Source organism: Onychomys torridus, chromosome 7, assembly GCF_903995425.1.
Source record: "Onychomys torridus chromosome 7, mOncTor1.1, whole genome shotgun sequence".
NCBI classification, from domain to species: Eukaryota; Metazoa; Chordata; class Mammalia; order Rodentia; family Cricetidae; genus Onychomys; species Onychomys torridus.
In genome coordinates, this window is record NC_050449.1 from 70,882,668 (window position 1) to 70,903,898 (window position 21,231).

Sequence of the window (21,231 nt, forward strand, 5' to 3'; positions counted from 1 at the left end):
TGGCATATCAGAACCCCTGGGGCCACCATCACCCAGGAATTCATAAAGGTAGTCTAGGGTAGGCCTGGGCACTGCCTCAAGCAAGCAAATCAAACAAAACCTGCCTCACCTGAACCCAACACAAGGCTAGACTCAGATCACACTGACTGAGGAGTGGGGCATTTGTGCATGGGACCTCAGATACCCCCAAGCACAGTTTTACCTCCACAGCAAAGGGGTTTCCTCCTACCCTGATGGATTCAACTCCAAAGATCTGTGCTGAAGGCTTGGTTAGACTGCCTGGGATGGAAGTAAGACCAATGTGGACAAGAAAGCCGTCCTGTAGGTGACCAGGGGTGAGGACAGGAATGGTGGATGGAGACGGAAGATGGAGGGGAGGGTCTGTGTGGGTCTCACAGAGCCTCTTCTTCCTCAGAGGCAGCAGCTCCCTCGGAGCTAAAGTTGCAGATGGTTGTGAGCTGCCCAGTGTGGAGACTGAGAATGGAACTCAGGTCCTCTGCAAGAGCAGTCCATTCTTAACCACGGAGCCATCTTTCCAGCCCTAAAACTTATTTTTTTAAAAACTCTTTACTTCCAATACAAACTCTCTATTTTTTTTTCTAAAGTAACCCTTAAAAAATAAGGAAGAAAATGGAGTACAAAAAAGGCACTCAAAAGGAATTCAAAACATGTTTACATTACTCAAAGGAATACTGTAAAAAGATTTCAAATTACAAGTTGTCAAGTGACAGATGAAAAGATACTCATGGGTGTTTAACTTTCTCAAAAGACACAACAGAATCACCCACTGAAACTGGCACTGTCTATTCATGCATCCATCACATGACTCACTCACTCACACTCACTCTCTCTCTCTCTCTCTCTCTCTCTCTCTCTCTCTCTCTCTCTCTCTTTCAGCACTGGATGAATGTTACACAATACACTTTGTAAAACTAGTGTTTTCTCTGTAATTTACAAAAAATCCAAGACGAAGGATCAGAACAAACTACGCAGTGTGTTTCAGCTGAACCACACCTTGAAGATGCTGGTTCAACCCCCATGCCTGGAAGACAATCCTCACAGGTGTCGCCACCCAAACGTCTGATGAGAGGAGAGGGAGAGGGTGAACTGCCTGCTTTTGCTAACTGGTAATCAAACCACTGTAACAGACATTTGATTTTTGAACTGGGCAAAATAATGTTCTGCACAAATTGACCATCTCTTGTCTGAAATGTCTAAAACCAAAGTATTTCAGATTCTGGAATTCTTTTAATTTTAGGACACTTGCATACAGAAACTGCCAGGTGCCTTATGAGTTTCTGCTGCTGTAATAAAACACTGTGACCAAAAGCAACTTGGGAAAGGAAGGGCTCATGTCGTCTTAGTTTATGAAAGGGAGCCATCTTAGTTCCCATCAGGAAGGGAAGTCAAGGCAGGAGCCTGGAGGTAGTAACTAAAGCAGAGGCCATGGAGGAGCGCTGCTCTCCGGGCGGAATCTTCAGGGCTGGCTCAGTGGGCTTTCTTAGAGTATTCCGGTCTCCCTGCCCACGGGCAGTGGGTAGTACCGCCCGCCCACAGTGAACTGGGCCCTCCCACTTCAATTACCATCAAGAAAACATCCTATGGGTTTGTCTGGCGGAAGCATTTTCTCAGTTAAGGTTCCCTCCCCTCAAATGACTCTAGCTTGTGTCAACACAATATAAAATTAGCCAGCACAACTGTTGAAAACACTATAGCCAAAATTCACTTGGGCACTCAATGTTTCAGATTTTGGAGTATTTTAAATTTCAGATTTTCAAATTAGGAATACTTAATCTATCCATATGTAAACTACTGCGGATTTAGATGAAGACCAGAAAGGTCAGATTGTAGCATCCTTTTGGCCTAAACACTACCTACCATCTGGACCCAATCAAGAACCGTCCAGGGTCTAGTGACTGACGCCTAGTTTAAATTTAAGGTTCGTGGATTTTAAATACCAACGTTGGTATCTGGCTTCAGAAATTCTGACTTGGCTGAGATGGAAATATGGAATTTTAGCAAGGATTCTATGTAGGTGGTCTCAGAGCACATCTGCAGAAACAACTACTCCAAGTGAAGGAAGACAGACCGCAATACAAACTTAAAATTTCTAGAAAGAATCCTAGCTGCCATTGCCGCCCTTGAAAAACAGTGTTCTCTCTGGTCTGCTGCAGCGGGGGAATCCTGAGCCACTGCCCTTGGAAGTGATTTTCTCTGTCTACCCTTTCAAATCTAGAGGCACAACTAGCAAGGCGGCATGCACCTCTCTGAGAACACATGATATCGTGTCCACTTCTGGTCAGGATTCTTCCTCTGCTACGCTGTGACCACAACTGGTGCCAGACATGCAGAGAAGCCGTGAGGCTCTACGCTCTCTGCACTTAGTGCAGACATCTCAGCCCCATACAATAACTTAAAATGTACTGTGAAGATCAGAGATGTGTGATCATCCAGCTTTAACTTGTTCTCTACCACTCACCCACCAGTGTCTGAGGAAATTAACCCTTTCTATAATTTACCTAGTAAAGGCTGTTTTAAGTCAATAGGTTTCCCTCGCTTCCTAGCTCCATCTATATAACAAGCAGGCCTACAGTACAAACCCAACACACATGATGCTCTCTGCTCTGATTCTCTCTAGGAGAACAATGGAAGAAATGGAGACAATGGAACGAATGGCAAAGCTCAGACGATTACCCAAACCCCCTTTGCCTGACTGGCCATTTGTCCACACTGGGAATTGGCGTTTATGACTGGGAATTGGCGTTTATGCTGGGCCATGTGGCAGCAGTTAAGAAGGCGCAAGATTTTCCCACTATGATCTCAGCAGCCAAGAGAATTATCAATGAGTCAAATAAAGCCAGGCGTGGTGCATGCAAGCACCTGTGGCCACCGCTATTTGGAAGACTTGGAGAGGAGAACTTCTTGAATCCAAGAGTCAAGCCCAGCTTGAACAATATTAGGAGAATACTGTCTCCAGAAAAAATAATAAGTAAAATTATCCAGTAGAGCGGGATACCTAACAAACAACCTTAGCCACAAAGGAGGAAGTTTCCTCCACTGGCGTTTTATAATAACCACATTGGTTTTCTAATTCTGAAAGAAAAAAAGAAATCCCCAGATGAAATAAACGTAAAAGCACTATTTGATGAACGCAATTAAAAGGCTCAGAAGGGAACATCTTCCTGTGATCCTTGAGCCTTAACATGGCCTAACAAGCCTAAGACCATCATAGCTCACCCGGGTCCCATCCACAGCCAGTGTTCAAGTGCAGAAAGACAACACCAGCTGGCTGGTTACACACACTTTTCCTACTGGATCTACCTCACTGCAGCAACAGCCATGCATTCATTCACAACTCACTCTCACATCGCACTGCGTTCAAGCACATGCAGGATACAAGCAGGGTGTTAGGAAATTCCTCCCTCAGTTAAATCAGCAGCAGCTGCCCAAGACACACCCCACCATCGTCAGCAACGCCATCCCTCAGCACAGGCTGGCCGACCCACAGCAGACAGCAATCACTGCTGTTTCCTCTAGGAAATGGAAACTGCCAGCGTGTCTCCAGTTTTCCTCTGATCTCTCCAAACCGTGAAAAAAATATTACAGCACTGTGCGTCCTAACTGCTTCCTTTTGCTGTCACAGACGACCTCCCAAGAGCCAAACACACTGGAAAGTTCAATGCACACTTTCTGACCATTCCCTCCCACTTTATCCTGAGCCCTGCCCAGGGTGCCCAGGTTAGCTTCCTGAGCTCCCATTTCTTTACTTCTTCCTGCCTGCTTCGATTTCTGGGATGCTGTTCAGCAGCCCTTTAACGACGGGGCAACCCAGGGTTCGGTCCTTCCACAGGCTGTGCAGGGCAGATTCATCCAGGACAACAGACACCAGCCTAATCTGTGAGTGTGGGCTGTGTCTCGACATTGCATCCCGGTGAGAAGGATGGTTCCTGCCTGACCTTCCCTACACCACCAGTCAGCTCTGCTGGCCAGTCCTTCGCTGAGATCTTCCCAGAGCTCACAAGGTCTCCCTCCGACTTCCTTCTCTTTGCCGAGGATGTTCTCCCAGCTCTTCTGCCTTCCACCGCCTGCAGCTCCCCCCCAAGTGGTTTCATTCATACTGGAGCTTTTTTTTTTCCTTTATTAAGAAATTCTTTTATTCAGCTTACATACCAACCACAGATCCCCCCTTCTTCCCTCTTCCCACTCCTCCCCCTCAACCCACCCCATACTGGAGCTTAAGACCTCAACAAAGATGGATGACTCTCAGTCCTTCACCTCTTCCCAACCATGTCCTTTAAATCTCAGACCCTCACGTTTAGCTACCATGGAACGTGTCTGTTGACAAAGACATCTCACTCTCACATGCCCACAAATAAGATTCACACTTCACTGTCTCCCATCTCTCAGGGTGATAACTAGGAGGTTATCCCAGGCATCAGCTGTCATTTGCCCCCACAGCACCGCCCCATCCTGCAAGAATGCTGCTAACTGGCCTCAGGGCGGGTCCACTTTGTCTGGTTTCCCTCACAGATGCTTATCCTCCTGCATCCAGGCTGTCCTTAAACAACTTTGAGGCCCCTGCTAGGTCCAGGGAGACATGCGCACACCACTCCTCTACCGCACCACCTTCATAGCTACCAACGGCTTTCAGGAAGATGGCCACTGGCTTCAGCCTTCAGACCCTGTTGCCGTCTTCCTTCCCAGCGTAATCTTTCAAATCTTTATCAAATGTTCATATGATCTCTAACCTTCTAATCCAAATCAAATCACTGTTTCAGGTGCACAGAATGGGAATACTCCTTGGTCTCCATCAACACCTATTCCCCAGAGCCTAACTGCCGTCTTTCCCAGGAATGATGTCCTTAGTCTTGGCTGTGTGACTAAATTGATTAGCTCAGATCTGAATGTTCTTCTTCACCCAGCAACCCTCAGCTTGATGACTGGAAGGCGGTCCTTAAGGCTTTGCAACACCAGGACATGGAGGTTGAAAGCAAAGTTAAATACTCCAGACTATCAACTAGTGTGCATGGCCTTTCAACAAGCACTCTACAAACAATACATGGTGTGTAACTAGAGAACCAGTTGCTTCACAGCCCTTTAGAAGGTCACACACTTATCCCTGGTCTGTTCCTGCCACATGTCCCCATGTGCCTCTGAGACTTCATGGCTGTGGGGTGAGTGTGGCTCCCTGATGGGTTTCAGCACAGGTGGGATCTGAGACCAGCAGACTAGCCTGCTCACTCATCTCTGTCCACTCGGTCTGGTTGGCTTTTACATTATGCTCTTCTGGAAAGCACCCTCTCTTGGGTGTCAGCCTTACCACACCAGCCTTCCCTCTGCATCTAGAGCTTCCCCACTGCTGTGGGATGTTCTGTGTGTTAAATGTGTTGCTCTGATTGGTTAATAAACAAAACACTGAATGGCCAGTAGCCAGACAGGAAGTATAGGCGAGACAAGGAGAGAGGAGATTTCTGGGAAGTGGAAGGCTGAGGCAGAGAGACACTGCCAGCTGCCCCCATGACAAGCGCGATGTAAGGTACTGGTAAGCCACGAGCCATGTGGCAAAGTACAGACTAATAGAAATGGGTTAATTTAAGATAGAAGAACTAGACAAGAAGAAGCCTGCTGCGGCCATACAGTTTGTAAGCAATACAAGTCTCTGTGTGTTTACTTAGTTGGGTCTGAGCAGCTGCAGGTCTGGCGGGTGAGAGATTTGTCCTGACTGTGATCCAGGCAGGACCAGAAAAACTCTAGCTACAGCCCACTGATGTCAAAGCTACAGGTCTGTTCACATTTCCTCCAGAAAGACAAAAATGTCCGAGTTACACCAAGTTCAGTAGGTACCAATGATGGCACCAGAAATGCTCATAACCTACATTAAGTAAGTAAAAGCAATATAGAAGTAGCTATTGACGAATGATGCCTATTTTTGGTGAAACAAGAAATAAGAAGGAAAATACCGAAAACATTAGTGATAATGATTTCTGGGCAAAGGGATGTAACTTTTTATACCCAGCAAACAGAACTGTAACTTTAGAACTAGAATACCTACTAGTTCCGCTCCTAAATCTCACAACTCCAGGTGGCTTTCAACCTGAGCAGAGCTTTGGCATCTCTGGAGAGAAGATGCAAGCTGGTGCCAGGGAGATGGTTTAAGGACTGAGTGAGAACATGCGTAACAAGGACTCCACCTCATACTGGTACACAAAAAAATGCCAGTAACTCTGTCAACCAGGAAGATGTACACAGTCCTCCTTCAGTTGACACAACTGGATCTTTATGTCTATCACTATTCTCCTTAATAGTCTAAAAATCTGAAACTAAAACAATGGTGATCCTCACAATCCACTGCTGTGACAGTCTTGGGCTTCTCTTGTTCCTTTCAGGGTAAGAAAAATAGGAAACCTGCGGCTGTTTCTCTGAGTTACAAAGAAAACTTCAGTGAGGAAAACTCGGTCAGCTCGGAGCAGAGCTTCGCACAGAAGCTTATGGCCACAAGCTCAGAGCCCAGAAAGAAACTACATGCAACCAAGCGAGCACTCTGAGTACCCATGTTACCCTGACCACTCACCACCCTTCTCAGCATCTCCATCAGGAATCTCAGCTTCCCTAACAGTGCTCAATGAGCAGCCACACCCTTGGGAAAGAGCATGGGATGAGCTAGTAGTCAGCAGCAACCAGAGCTGCACCAAGTCAAAGAGGAAAGCCACACCTGCTTCCAAGGGACAGTCACTGCTGTCTAATTACTGTTGTGTGTGTGTGTGTGTGTTTTTTTTTTCCTTTAAAGGCAGAAACCATGTAAGGTTCTGAGTTCTCTTCTTGGATCTCTACTCATAGAAATACACCCTTCGTGTCTGTCCAAGAGCACACAACACCCACCTCAGAAGTATCATGTCAACTTTCCTCACTGGATGATAATAACTATTATTGGCCATAAGATGGTCACAGACAACATGTCATCTACTTGGCATCCCTATATGGATCCTAATAGACAATGTGACTGAATTAAGAGAGCCTTTGGGAAGTGAACAAGTTAAGGACAGAGTTCACTCCCTTACAAAAGAAGCTACAGCCAGTTCCCTTGTTCCTTCTGCCACCAAGGAACATGGCATCAAGATGCCATCCTCAAATCAGACAGCAGCAATCCCCACCAGACACAACATCTTCTTTGGTCCAGAACTTCCCAGCCTCTGAATTACAAACAATAAACTTCAGTTGTTTGTAAATTACTCAGTCTAGGAGAATTTGTTATAGAGGTGTGAATAAACTAAGAAACTACCTTCCAGATAACCCTTTCCTGTTTCCATCTTCAAACTCAGAAGTCCTTATACTGACAGGCTCACTTCTCTAAAAAATAGAACAAACTATCAGTCTTGGCTTTATTATCTTCAATATTCTCAAAAAACAATGACAAGTACCACTCTTCCATGGTGCCCGATTTCAGTTCCACCACTTAGTGACGAGTGATTTGGGGCACCTCACAACATCTTCAAACCTCAGTTTGCTTACCCATCCTGAGACAATAGTACCCACAAGTCACAGGACTAACGTGTGACAGTACAGGGCATTGGTCACACCTCTTTCAGCTGCATCTCTGCTGGGTCCTCACCCTACTCCTGCATTGTGACCCTCAGTCCTAACTCAGATTTTCATGTCCAAAAGGCAAGAGCGTAGGGTTAACTACAGCACCTGCTGCTACAGTCCTCCATGCACAGCCTGCTCTAAGCGCTGCTTACAGCCTCTTCATAAATCTACATGTCTAAAGTCCACTTTACAGAGGAAGCAAACTAGGACTCTATCTGTTAAGTGGCAATCTGGCTCCAAATCCTTTAATGACCTTGTGTCGCCCTAAAGCAAGTGCTTCAAGGATCCCTCCCCCACAAAGCCAAACTCCAACTTTTAAACTCTATTTTAAAGTAAGTTTCAAATTTGAAGTTAGAAATCACACACATTAGCATAGGTTTTATGCTGTCTACTGACTTATCAGTGGCCACCAATGATCTTGACCTGTTCCTGGGTATATGTTCTGGTCTGGGGTGCATCAGTATTTCCTACAAACATGGGGCTCGCTGCTGTAAGGCAGTAACATTACCTCGGGGTCACGTATATATGACTGTTTGCGTAAGTGTTTACTGGGTGTGATTAAGTTTACGAATTAGCTTGACTGCAGCACAGTGTGCCAAATTAAACATTATTTCTGGGTGTGTGCATGAGGATGTTTCCAGGTGAGAAAAACATTAAAAAGACAAACTAGATAAAGCCAACTGCACTCCCCAATTCACAATCAGGCAGGAATTTCATCACTACTTTTCCTGGAACTCCAGTTTCCTGAGGGAGCAGACCATGGACTTCTGAGTGCTCCATGACTACAGTATGAGTTGATCTCCCACACACTCCCCTGCTCTTACTGGTGCTCTTTCTCCAGCACAAAACGATACTACATCAACATCTGCTAAATACCAGGTTTGCAGATGATCTTGTGCTTAACCAGGAGCCATGCCTTCCTCTTCTTGTTCTAGCTACCTGCCTTTTCCTGGCTCCTTTCAGCCCAACAGCCCATACGTGCCTCCCATGAGGACCTTGGAGACCCTGGATGACAACGGGACACCCCAAGCTGTGTGCAGCAGAAGCCCTCACCTTCTACCCCCATGCCTTCTCACACTACACTGCAAGCTCAGCAGTAGTACAATGGCCCCGTTTTGTTGAAACACCAAGATTTTTTAAGTCATAGTCTACACTGACTACTGAGAGCTTGTTACTTTACCTGGTACAGTTCCTTGTAACCCAGAAATCAATTATCTGTGTACTTTTACCTCTTATTTCGTACTATTCCCATGACTGCAGGAGAATTAAAATTGTCAATGGGTAATGTAACAGCCATTTATGTGTAGTTCTTTATCTGTAATACTTGTGGATTTCCCTCTTTAAGTGATGGACGACCTTAACATAAAACTCAGTATCCAACAACAAAAACAAAAGCAAAAATAATTAAGGGGGTAAAGAGATGACCCCATCAGAAAAGTCCCTGACACACAAACATAAAGTGGTGCATTCAAATCTCAGCTCCTGTGCTACAAAAGGAAGTCCAGGTGCAGAAACACACCCTTTATAACCCTAGTGCTGGGGAAGCAGAGGCAAAAAAAAAAAAAATCTTAAAAAAAAAAAAAAAAAATCCAGTCAGTATAGCTTAATTAGCGAGTGCCAGATCAGTGAGAGACCCACCTCAGAAAACAAGGTGCAGAGCAACTGAGGAAGAGAGCCGCCATCCACCTCTCACATGCGCACACTTCATGCAGGCGCACATGCAAGCACACAGCCTACATAAACACATAGGAACATACACAAAAATGAGAACTACAGTTAACTAAAAGCATTTTAATGCATCATAATCTAAGGCGTTTTGGTTTTGTCCTTTCAAAAGAATCTATAGTCACTTTCACTACTGGCTTTAAGCAGATATGTCAACTGGACTCACACCAGTAACTTAACACCAATCCATCACTACACATAACCACCAAGTCACAGTTCTTAGTGATGCTTCTCATTCCCAGACTTTCTCTCTAAGGTCCTCTGTCCCTTTCCCAGAGCTGTCTTTCCTAGCCTGACATGCTGTACAATGGTGGGGGCGTGTGTGGCTCAGCCCATCCAGCACTCAACAGCGCCATGGCTCAGCACCACTTCCCTCAAGCCAGACCCACATGACAAGGTGAGTGACCTCAAAATCTAAGTGAAGCAAGCTGTGCGGGCACGGCGCCCCCCGCCCCAAACCCCCAACCCATTACTCTCAGGGCTGTAAGCAGCAGTGCCAATATTCACAGCAGCTCCTGAATGGCATCGGAGGCCCACCTCCCGGTGTGATGTGGTGTGATCTGATCCCAGGAGAAAGAACTGTGGCCAGTTTTGCTTTCTCCAACAGCCACTGGATAGAAACCCACCATTATTTTTTTGGGGGGTGGGGTGGAATCAATGAGCAACTTAGCATATAAAGACTGGGGAGCATTTATGGGGAGGGCAGAGGAAGGAAGATAAAAATGCCACTGAAAAAGGGAGAAACCGCTTCAAGAACCTGTAACTAAGTAAAGAACTTGTCCTAAAACCCGTATGTTGTTTTCAGTTATTATGGACTTGCTATTTTAAAGAAAGAAAAAGAGAATGCTATATAAATATTCTATTATTCAGTACAATGTTGCTGGTAACAGGACAGGAGTCACATTAGAAGTCTACTTTTCCATTCCTATGTTCAGGTATAGTATGGGCTGTGGGTGGAGGTGTGGCCTTGCTGGAGGAGGTATGTCACTGGGGGTAGACTTCGGGGTTTCAAAAGCCCATAGCAGGCCCAGCCTGCTGCTCCTGGATCAGGATGCAAGCTCTCAGCTACTGCTCCAGCACCATGCCTGCCTGCCTCCCCACCATGATCTCATACTAACCCTCTGAAACTAAGCAAATGCTTTCTTTTGTGAGTTGCTTTGGTCATGGTGTCTCTTTAGAGCAAGAGAATAGTGACTAAGTATGTAGCACTTTGCCTTTAGTGAGTAGAAGGCAACCCTATTTTTTCTGTATTAACCCACGAGAAGGTACAAACTAAGGCAGAAAGGGCTCAAGTGAGGAAGCAGGAACTTGGAAAGCAAGGGACAAGCTCTATGCTGAGAACTGTCTAGCCACCCTGCATCGGCCAAGCCGGTCCAGCTGTGTGCTTCCCTTTGCTGGTGTCTCTCATGGTTAATGGTGACAGTGACAAGGAAAACGGTCCAGGTCCAGCCACTGTGCAATGTGCTAAGCGGGGTGTTAATCCTGGGCCCGAGTCAGGCAGCCAGAGAAAGGAGAACAATGGCTTCAGTACGGCACGTCTGAGGTGTGCCGTGGGTAAAAGCAGACTCGTGCAGCTTTTCTGGAGTGGACGTACATAGTTAATCACATAGTTAATAGAAGAACTGTGTAACTGAGGAGGAGGAAGAGGACATACGGATACTCTAGGTTTGTGCTGCCCGAAGAGGCCTTTTCCCAGGGGCAGACTCAGAAGCAAACACAAGGTCACTTCAGCGGGTTTCAAGCCTGGTTATAAGTTACACTAAAGAAGCCAAAAGCTGCAGACCACAGGCATTGTTCGGCATTCCCTGCTTGGACAGAAGAAACTGCCCTAGCATTAAACCAATCCCAAGCTCCAGAAGAGATGAGAACATGGGTTCTGCTCTCCCTGCAGAGCGTCCACAGTGCTTTTACTTATCCTGGAAAGACCTTACATCTAAGTTCTTGTTAACTTGTGTTTGCTAGTTAGCCAGTCACAAGCCAGGATTAATATGCTAATACTAACCAGCACCCCTTCCACCTGGCCATCCCCACCCCACCTTCACAACTGTAATACTCCCTGAGTTCCTTACTTCTCGTTTAAACTGCCCTTTTAGTCTCAATATTTATTTTCCAAAAAAAAGTGTTTTAAACAACTTAATACAAAGCTACTTTCAACATCAAAAATACATATTATATAAATACAGTGTTATAAGGTCTCATATACAGCAACTCCTGGATAAAATAGGAAAATGGATATTGTTCTTTCCATGATTCAATAGTAAGTGTTACAGTTTTTCATTTCTACCAATAATGACCTCTGCTAGGGTCAATGATCTAGGCCTTACACTTTGGGAAAAACTAAACTGAAAGGAGAATGACATGATTCAATGATTTAAGTCAAATTACAGCATCAACTATAAAACTCAAACTACTGACACTGGGGCTGGAAAAGCATTACGAAAATCTGTCCTGGATCCTTGGATAGTAGATCATATTATGGCTCAATACCTTTTCTTATGAGAGGCCATTTCCCTAGGACAGCTACGAACAGGTGGACCTAGGAAACAGACATAAAGTTCCAGTGTTGAGCTACGGGATCTGCACCACAGTGAATGCCTCATACCTGAACTGTATGTAAAAGTCGGGCAAGTTTTATCTAAGATTTTAGCAACGCATCCAGATATCAATTCCTTGTACTGTATTCCAGTCATCCTTTATCTATATTCAAGGAAAACATGCAATATCTTTTTCTCTCAATACAATTTTGGTCCCTGAATGTTTAATATGTACCTTGGTGCTCACTTATATCATACGAGGAGTAGCCCCTCATTCCATCCCTTCACAGAACACAGCCCAGCAGAGTTAAGAGCCAATCCAAAGCAGATCCGGCACTGATGACAGACCCAGGACTCTGGCCTAAGGTCCCCAACCGGTAATTCTGGGAACAGCCTCTATTCCGTACCCTGTCCCCCAAAAGCATGCCCTCACCACCTAGAACACCCCTAGCCCTTGCCTCATGAGCTCACTCTTCACTATAAGCCCTTATCTCCCCTGACTCTGTGCCCAAAATATCAGAAAACAAAGTCACAAAGGTAAGGGTTTGGAGATTTAGGCAGTTCTCCTTGGCCCAGGAAAACAGTCCTTTGAAAAATCTTATGTATAGACTTTCTTAGAGAGAAACATAAAACTCTCTTATCTTTTATTTAAGCAAGGAAAGAAAATCCAAGAAAAGGTGAGCTTAAGTCAGCTCGAGCTCATTGTCCTGAACCAGGCGTATCTTGGAGACTTCCCACCCTACACACAGAGGTGCAGGGTTGTCTGCAGCACAGAGAAGGTAGCTCATAATCACATGAAACTTCTGAAGGAAGTCTGTAGCAAGTCTAAGTGGTACCTTCTAAAATCCTGCTGCTGTCTGGCGGACTGGCAGGGTTAGCTGCCCCTGGGAGGGTTAGCACCCCTGGGAACCAAGGCACAATCTCAAGGCCCACTCCAGATCCTCTACTTCAGAATCTTCAATTTAATAGAAAGTTGAGGTAATCACTGCATGTTCAAGTTCAACGTGAAGCCATCCAATGGGTGTATGCACCAACACCTTGCCTTTGTCCCCCATGGTCAAAGCACTGGCTTTTAGAAACTCGGGAACTGAAGATGCCACTGAAAGCCTATCAAGCAGCAGCCAGCCCTGGTTTTAGCTCTTCTACGACCCAAAGGCTGGGCAGGGGACTCAGACAATCAGCTTCTGTCTGCAGCAGGCAGCTCCAATTAGTGCAACAGAGAAGCGGAGACTAGACAGACCTCGGACAACGGCCTCAGATCCTCACAATGCCTCAAGTGTACAGGCTAGGTTCTCACACTGCCTCTCAGGCTGGAGGCTTTCTGACTTTTATTATCCACTCCAGTTGCCTTGGAAATTTATATTGATGTGGTTTTTATGTGCCAAAAAATTAATAGTAAATAAAAGGAAAGGAAGCACACTGAGATCTGCCCATCTGGAACTGGTCTGAGACCCTGTCCCTGGTAGTCATAGCAACAGTGACCTCGTTTTGATGTGTCATCCTGGCAGGCTTTTACAACCTTCAAGAAATCCCTGAACCCACCCATGCTCCATGCTGCACTCTCTGTGCTTGGACGGTGGTTCGCGCCCCCATGCCATGTGCCTGCCTCCCCCGACTCACCCCCAACACACCACATTCTCTAGCAGGTTACTTATGGAGGCAGGGCTCTTCCAGGACAGCTGAAGGCCCTCAGACAGTCTCAGGGAACATGACAAACTGCTGGGACCTTCATAAGGCCCCAATGCTTTGCAGAGGGCAAGGCTGGGAATGAGAAATTTCAAAGGGACAAAGTGAGCATCCCCGGGGCAGGAAGCGTTACACCCCCTGCATGGACTTCAGGCACGCTCAGCTTTGTCAACATACTGTCAGACTGTGTGGTAGAGTACACCGGAGCTCACAGTACGTCTGACTGCTGGGGTAGAGCACACTAAGCCATAATCAGGAGAAACCAACCTTTCCCTGGGGCATGACTTCTGTATATCAGCATCCAAACAAACATTCACCACCTGCTCTCAATTCCAAGCTCAGTAAAATGAGTGAGTGCTGGTCATGGTCACCTGTAGCCCTAGTACTTGGGAGGCTGAGGCAAGGGGCCTGCCACAACGTCAAGGCCAGCTGGGCTACACAGTGAGTACCAGGCGAGATAGGTTTACAAAGTGAGACCTTGTCTCACAAAACCAAACCAAACCAAACCAAACTGAGCGAAGTAAGTCATGTGGTCTCCAGCCAAGAGAGTTGAAAACTGAAGCCACTTTTTAAAAGTAACAAGAATAGTGTTGGTAAATATTTGAAGTTAACCGAACTATTTAAGGTGTTATTAGCCAAGCATGGTGAGACAGGCCTGGGATCCCAGTACTTAGGAAGGGTGAAGTTAGAGGTTTGCAAATTCAAGAACAGCCTGAGCTACAAAGTGAGATGTCTCAAAAACATAAAATTTAAATCTCATTAATTTCCACACACAAAAAAAAGTGCACACAGCTTTCCCATAACCAGAAAAAGCATCTCCAATAACCTTTATAGACTCGTTTTTATTAATCATGTCCCCAGCATCAAAAGAGACAAGAGGATAATCCACATGGGATGTGTTCTTACCATTTCGAGATACATCAAGCTCTACCAGCTGCATGAAGTTTGCTATTTCCGGAGGGAGCCGCTGAATTTCATTGTCACTGAGTCCAAGCTTTCGTAATTTGACTAGCTGGAAAAATTGCTGGAAGAGAAAATGGTGTCACGTAAGTTTCACATACATTTGCATGACTCTTGGAGCTAAAATAACATTTCAATTTGTCTTTTAAACCTAATGAAGACTGTACCCATGCCAATTTCCTCATTTGATCATATAAAGACATCACTGGTATAAACCGTATACAAAGTACCTCTCAGGACATATCATTTTTGCAAATTCCTATCCATCTACAAGTATTCAAAACTAAAAATATTTTAAAAATGAATAAGCAACTTCATGAGAATAGATTGCCACATCTTCTATTTATCAAAACTAATATTAAAACTGTGATAATAAACAGACATATGTAAACATAATTTATTTTAGAATTTTAATTAAAACTACTGTTTATACAAAACATAACACATTAATTCTATTGGTTTTAGATGTACTATCTCACAGTGTCTGCAGCAAGTAGGAAAATATTTTGACCAGGAATCAAAAGTCTGCACTGGTTCCCATGGCCGAAGCATAATGACTATTTGGTCTTTCTAATGCACCCTTCAGCAACGTACTAAAATTAGTATAGAGATGAACATAAATATAAAAATATGCAATAAGCCTATCAAGACTACTGTTGCTGAAAGTTTTCCTGTGTCCCAGCCAGTAGTTGTGACAAATCTCTCCCACTCACGTCCTCCAAGTAAACACACAGAGGCTTATATTAATTAAAACTGCTCGGCCATTAGCTCAGGCTTATTATCGACTAGCTCTTACACTTAAACTCAGCCCATTCCTGTTAATCCTATATGTTGCCATGTGTTCCGTGGCTTTACCTGTGTGCCATTACATGCTGCTCCCTGGACGGCAGGCTGGTGCCTCCTCACTCAGCCTTCCTCTTCCCAGAATTCTCCTTATCTACTTATCCTGCCTTTACTTCCTGCCTGGCTATTGGCTAATCAGCATTTTATTAAACCAGTGTACAAAAGCATTATCCCACAGCATTTCCCCTTTTCTGTTTAATTAAAGAAGGAAGGTTTTAACTTTTACATAGTAAAATTAGATATAAGAAAACAATTATCAAGCAAGAGTTATAGTTACAGTATTTATTCTATTTGTATTTGACAAAATTAAAGAAAATATTCTATCTATCCTATATTTGTGAATCTAAAGTTTTACATCTAATTTATCTTTTATCATAATCAAGGAAAATTAACTATCTAGTCTTCAACTACATCAAAGACCCCAGAAGGATATAATATTACCTAAGTAAACAGGAAGTGCATTGTAAGCAACTTCCAAAAATCTAAAATGACAGAGACAGCTGTCTGCCTGGATAGTCATCAAAAGTTCCTCTCTAACATTGGGGCATCCACTTTCAGCCCATAGGCCTAGTCTCTCAGTTATTTTTTTTTTCCTCTGTGTCCTATAGAATGTCTGGCAGTTTCTTCTATGAAGCAGGAACCTGAAGGACCATCTCGCCTTGCAAAGTTCTGTGGTCACCTTTCTATGGGTCTTGCATGTCCAGTTGATTCAACATTTTGTTAAGCAGTTCAGGCAAGAACAATTTCTTGCCCAAATGGCTATTTTTGCGAAGAAGATAAACTCCATATGGAGTGTCTTCAATGCTCATATTTCTCTTTTAAATAAATCACTGCTGCTAGGAGATGTGTCTCACTGTCCAGAAAGTGTAAGTTTTTAATACACTTTAAATGCCACATTCTGTAGGTCTTTGAAGCATTTGAAGATTACCTACTTAAATGAATTATATCTATGTATATCTAGAAAACTTAACATGACTATAAGTTTGACTATCATAGAAGACTAATTATTAATCTGTATTTCTTAATTATCCATTACAATTTAAATGAGTTACATAAACATAATATTTTAAACAAGAGTAGAAATATACATACAGTATAACAAAACAAACTTTAAATTTGTATCAATAAACTAAAATCTATACCAATGTAAAACATTTTAAACAAGTTGCTCTTTAAAAGTAGTTCAACAATCCATCCTTTTATCCTATCATATCTATATCTTATATTTCGTATCAGACTACTAACACACAAAGCAAGAGGCAAACTAGATAGTTATGCAGCAAAATTCTTAAAGCCAAAATGCAGGACAAATAATAATAAAGTAAAAAAAGAAAGGAAGGAAGGAAGGGAGGGAAGGAGGGAGGGAGGGAGGCAGGGAGGCAGGGAGGAAAACAGCTGTGCTGTAAGTAGCTATAAAGAAATTAGGAAAAGTACATCTAAAGGAAAGAAAACTGAAAATTCATTTCTAAGAAACAGTTAAATCCTTGTCTTCTCTTCTTTGCCCTTCATAGTCAGGCAGAGTTGAAGCATGAGGGCTTTAAGGGCAAGAATAAAGCAAACACACACACACACACACACACACACACACACACACACAAAAAAAAAAAAAAAAAAAAAAAAAAAAAAAAAACCACAGTCAAGGGCTATCAGAGAGAGCTCACCCTCCTGTTTCGGGGCAACCAGGACTCCAGGCATGGTCACAGACCTAGCAACACCAATTATCATAGAGAAGAGCTGACATGATGTCCCCCACCTCCAATACACAGTTTCTGCACATACTCATCTCACCCACATTCCTGGGATCTGGATTTCTAATTTAAACAGTCTAGATTCTCTAGATACTTAAGAAAAAAGCCTACCATATGCCAAAAGCCAAGTGTGTATGCATGCACATGCAGGAACACACACACACACACACACACACACACACACACCAAGAGAAACAATACAAGGAACCAAAGAAAACTTCATTAGCTAAAAAGTGCAGGATGGGGGTGGGGGAGAATCAAGCTGAAGCAGTAAGTTACCAAATCAAGAAAATTTTGAATTCAACACTTGGAAATTTAAAATATTGTAGCCTCCACAAAAGATTCTAAGAGAAGTAAATAAAATGAACAAATTTCCTCAGAAGAAGTTTGGCAAAACTCAGAGATAGCAAAATAGGAGGAACAAAAAAAAAAAAAACAGAAAGAAAGAAAGAAAAAACAGGAAAACTAAACAACTCCACAAGCAATAACTCATGCCAGGAATATGGAGTCCAAACACAGGAAACTGCAGAACATGGCTTTCTGGTTCCCAGGGGCACACCTTCAGGACAACATGAACGTGTTCCGGTTTGTATCTGAACTGTGTCCCACATCTGGTGGTGCTGTGAGGAGGGACTTATGAAAGCTTCAGTAGGTGGCAATCTAGCTGGAAAGAGAATGTCACCATCACTTGATGGTTACTGCCCAGAGCCGGGTTTCACCTCGATTTCTCTGAATACTGGTCCATCATGATGTGAATAGGCCCCTCCTTGAGCTCACACTGCCATAAATGCATGTCTTTCCACTGCCATTTCTACCCTGCTAGGATGGACTAAAACCATAAGCCAAAATAAATCTTCCTCCCTTGTTTCTGTCAGTTATTCTGATCACAATAATGCAAAAATAACTAATGGAATGGAAAAAACACAATTAAGGAATACTGAACTAAAAGTTCTATAGTAAATATAGAACTAATTGAAATTTTAAACTCCTGAAGATGAGTGGAATAAAGGGGGAAGTGACTGACAGGGAGTTTGAATTCAGATTGGCACCGGTCCTGACACAAACCTGAAAAGTCAATGAATGACACAGGCCTTAAAAAGACAAGAAATTATTTCCCACCCAAATATGAAAAACTTGCTTTTCCCACACTTTCCCCAGAAATCTGTCAAAATGTGGATATAAACTTTAAAAGAATGATATGACATTCAGGATAGCAAATCAACAAAACTCAGAAGGGCAAAAGAAATTCCCAGGGAGATTTCCATAAGGCCCTGAACCACAATCCATGAAAATAACCTGAATACACAGAAGCCAGATATATAGGCTTCCAGATGAGAGCTTTGAAAAATAAATTAATGAAAACTCATCTCAGGGATTATCTGACGTGGTAGAAAGTACAATGAAGAAATCCGCAACTCTCCACATGTTAGTGATAAATCAGGAACATTTTCATGGAGACAACAAAACAGGCAAACGGGGATGGAGCTGGTTCCCGGGAATGTACAGCACAAGAGAAAATCAGAATGTAAATACAAGATTTGGTTAGAAGGAATACATAAGTCATAATAATGTTCTATCATCCACATTGATAAAAATCATTATGTCAATATTAGAAAGGCTAGAAACTGAAAGTGCTGGATCTTCAACTTCCACTAATGGACATCTATCGAGAGCTACAAAGAGGGACATACACCAGCTGGAAAACAGACAGGCCACTGGTGATATGGAAACACACCTCTAAAACAGCACTGAGCTGGGGGGGGTTCTCAAAAGCCCAGGGGAAGCAAGAGGCCCATGTCCCCAGCTGATCAGAACTGTGAAATGCTTGCATATACTACATTGTTAAAAATAAAAAATGAAGTCGGGCAGTGGTAGTACATGCCTTTAATCCCACCACTTGGGAGGCAGAAGCAGGCGGATCTCTGTGAGTTCGAGGCTAGCCTGGGCTACAGAGTGAGTTCCAGGAAAAGTGTCAAAGCTACACAGAGAAACCCTGTCTTGAAAAAAGAAAGAAAGAAAGAAAATGAATTTACAAAGGAGAGTCTGTACTAGGATGACAGGATACTCCAAATAAGATGCTAATATTTAATGGAAAGATCTCCCATGCTTGTGGATAGGTAGGATTAACATAATAAAAATGGCAATCTTACCAATAGCAGTCTACAGATTCAATGCAATCCCCATTAAAATTTCAACACAATTTTTCACAGACTTGGAAAGAACAATATTTAACTTCATCTGGAAAAACAAAAAAACCAGGATAGCTAAAAGAATCCTGTGTAATAATAGCAACCTGGAGGCATCACCATCCCTGATCTCAAGCACTACTATAGAGCTATAGTAATAAAAACAGCTAGGTACTGGCATAAAAATCAACATACAGAACAATGGAATCAAATAGAAGACCTTGACATTAATCCACACACAATTAAACACCTGATTTTTGATAGTGAAGCCAAAACTATACAATGGAAAAAAAAGAAAGTATCTTAAACAAATGGTGCTAGCATAACTGGATATTTACACGTAAAAAATTACAAATAGATCCATATCTGTCACCATGCACAAAACTCAAGTCCAAGTGAATCAAAGACCTCAACATAAATTCAGTTACAATGAACTTGATAGAAGAGAAAGTAGGAAGTACTCTTGAACACATGGGCACAGAAGATCACTTCCTAAATGTAACACCAGCAGCACAGACACTGAGAGCAACAATTAATAAATGGGATCTCTTGAAACTGAGAAGCTTTTGTAGGGCAAAAGACATGGTCAATAAGACAAAAAGACAGCCTACAGAATGGCAATAGATCTTCACCAGCCCCACATCTGACAGAGGACTGATCTCCAAAGTATGTAAAGAACTCAAGAAACTAGACATCAAAATACTGAACAACCCAATAAAAAATGGGCTATACAGCTAAACAGAGAATTCTCAAAATAAGAATCTCAAATGGCTGAAAGACACTTGAGGAAATGCTCAACATCCTTAGTCGTCAGAGAAATGCAAATCAAAACGACTCTGAGATACCACCTTACAAGTGTCAGAATGCCTATGATCTTCTCCTTTTATCGGTTAAAAAAGAAAAACTGGCATTTATATAATGATCCAAATATACACTGCCTTTTAAAAAGCAAGTGGGCAACACAAAACAGACAAAACTTCCCAAGTCTACTGATATACTACTGGGCACCACTCCTCATACTATAACTGAAAATAGCAAAAATAAGCATAGTACATAAATATATCTTTACATTATGATGTTAAAAACTAGGAAGCACGTTGTGAATAAGAAAAACAGACTAGCCAGTTGTTACATAATTCAGTATTATGCAAATAATAAAAATGATTATTAAAGACACAATAGAACTTGAAAAGGGTTACCATGCAAACAAAATTCTAAAGGAACACAAAGTTCCAGGGTCTTTGCAAAAAGCCATGCTACCTTCAGGAAGAGATCGCAGCGAGAGAACACTGGGTGGGTAAAGTAGAGCACACTGAGGTCACGTGACAAGAGTATTGCACCAACTACTGTTTTTAAGATTTAAAAAAAGATTATTTAAGTGAGCTCTGTATCTGCACAAATGGCTCTACTAATTGGACGTATTTGATAATGAAGAAGATGCTCAAAGGGTGCTAATCCTTGAGATTTCTTTAACCATCAGCTGAGATTTAAGGGACGGCAATCTCTTTTTACTAGTTGTACTAAAGCATCACCAAACACAAAAGCCACTGAAAAGAGTCACATATTTGAATAACTCAGCCGATGCCAATTGTTCAAAGAGTCTGACAGTTTCATAATACATCAATGTGTTTACTCAAGCATGAAAAGCTTGCTTTGTTTTCCAAGAAAGGCGTAATAGCGAAAGTACAAAAGCCATCACCAATTCCATGCATCCAGGGCCCGTCCGTTATGTCACACACAAGAAATCAAGTAAACTGGGTACTCAGGTCTGCAGCAAATAACAAAAATGGTAGCTTATAGATCTCTATGTCTAATAGAAGTCCTAATGAGCAGACAAATTAGGGTTTCTTTTGCGGGTTGTATGCATCCTGACCTACACCCTGTCCCAACTGACACATGAGAAGTTGTAAAAATATAGTGTGTTATGATCTCAAGATGAACCCAAACACTAAGTCCTTTCCCGCA

At 42.9% G+C, this 21,231-nt stretch overlaps 1 protein-coding gene across 2 annotated transcripts in view; it reads right to left on the bottom strand.

Annotated features, from left to right (window-relative positions):
* Positions 1–21,231, bottom strand: part of Lrrc1 (leucine rich repeat containing 1) — a 117,957-nt gene that overhangs the window by 55,474 nt on the left and 41,252 nt on the right. For both annotated transcript variants that reach the window (XM_036193535.1, XM_036193536.1), the window contains exon 2: positions 14,436–14,553. In XM_036193535.1, the coding sequence (XP_036049428.1) occupies positions 14,436–14,553 (118 nt within the window). The remainder of the gene's footprint in view (positions 1–14,435; positions 14,554–21,231) is intronic.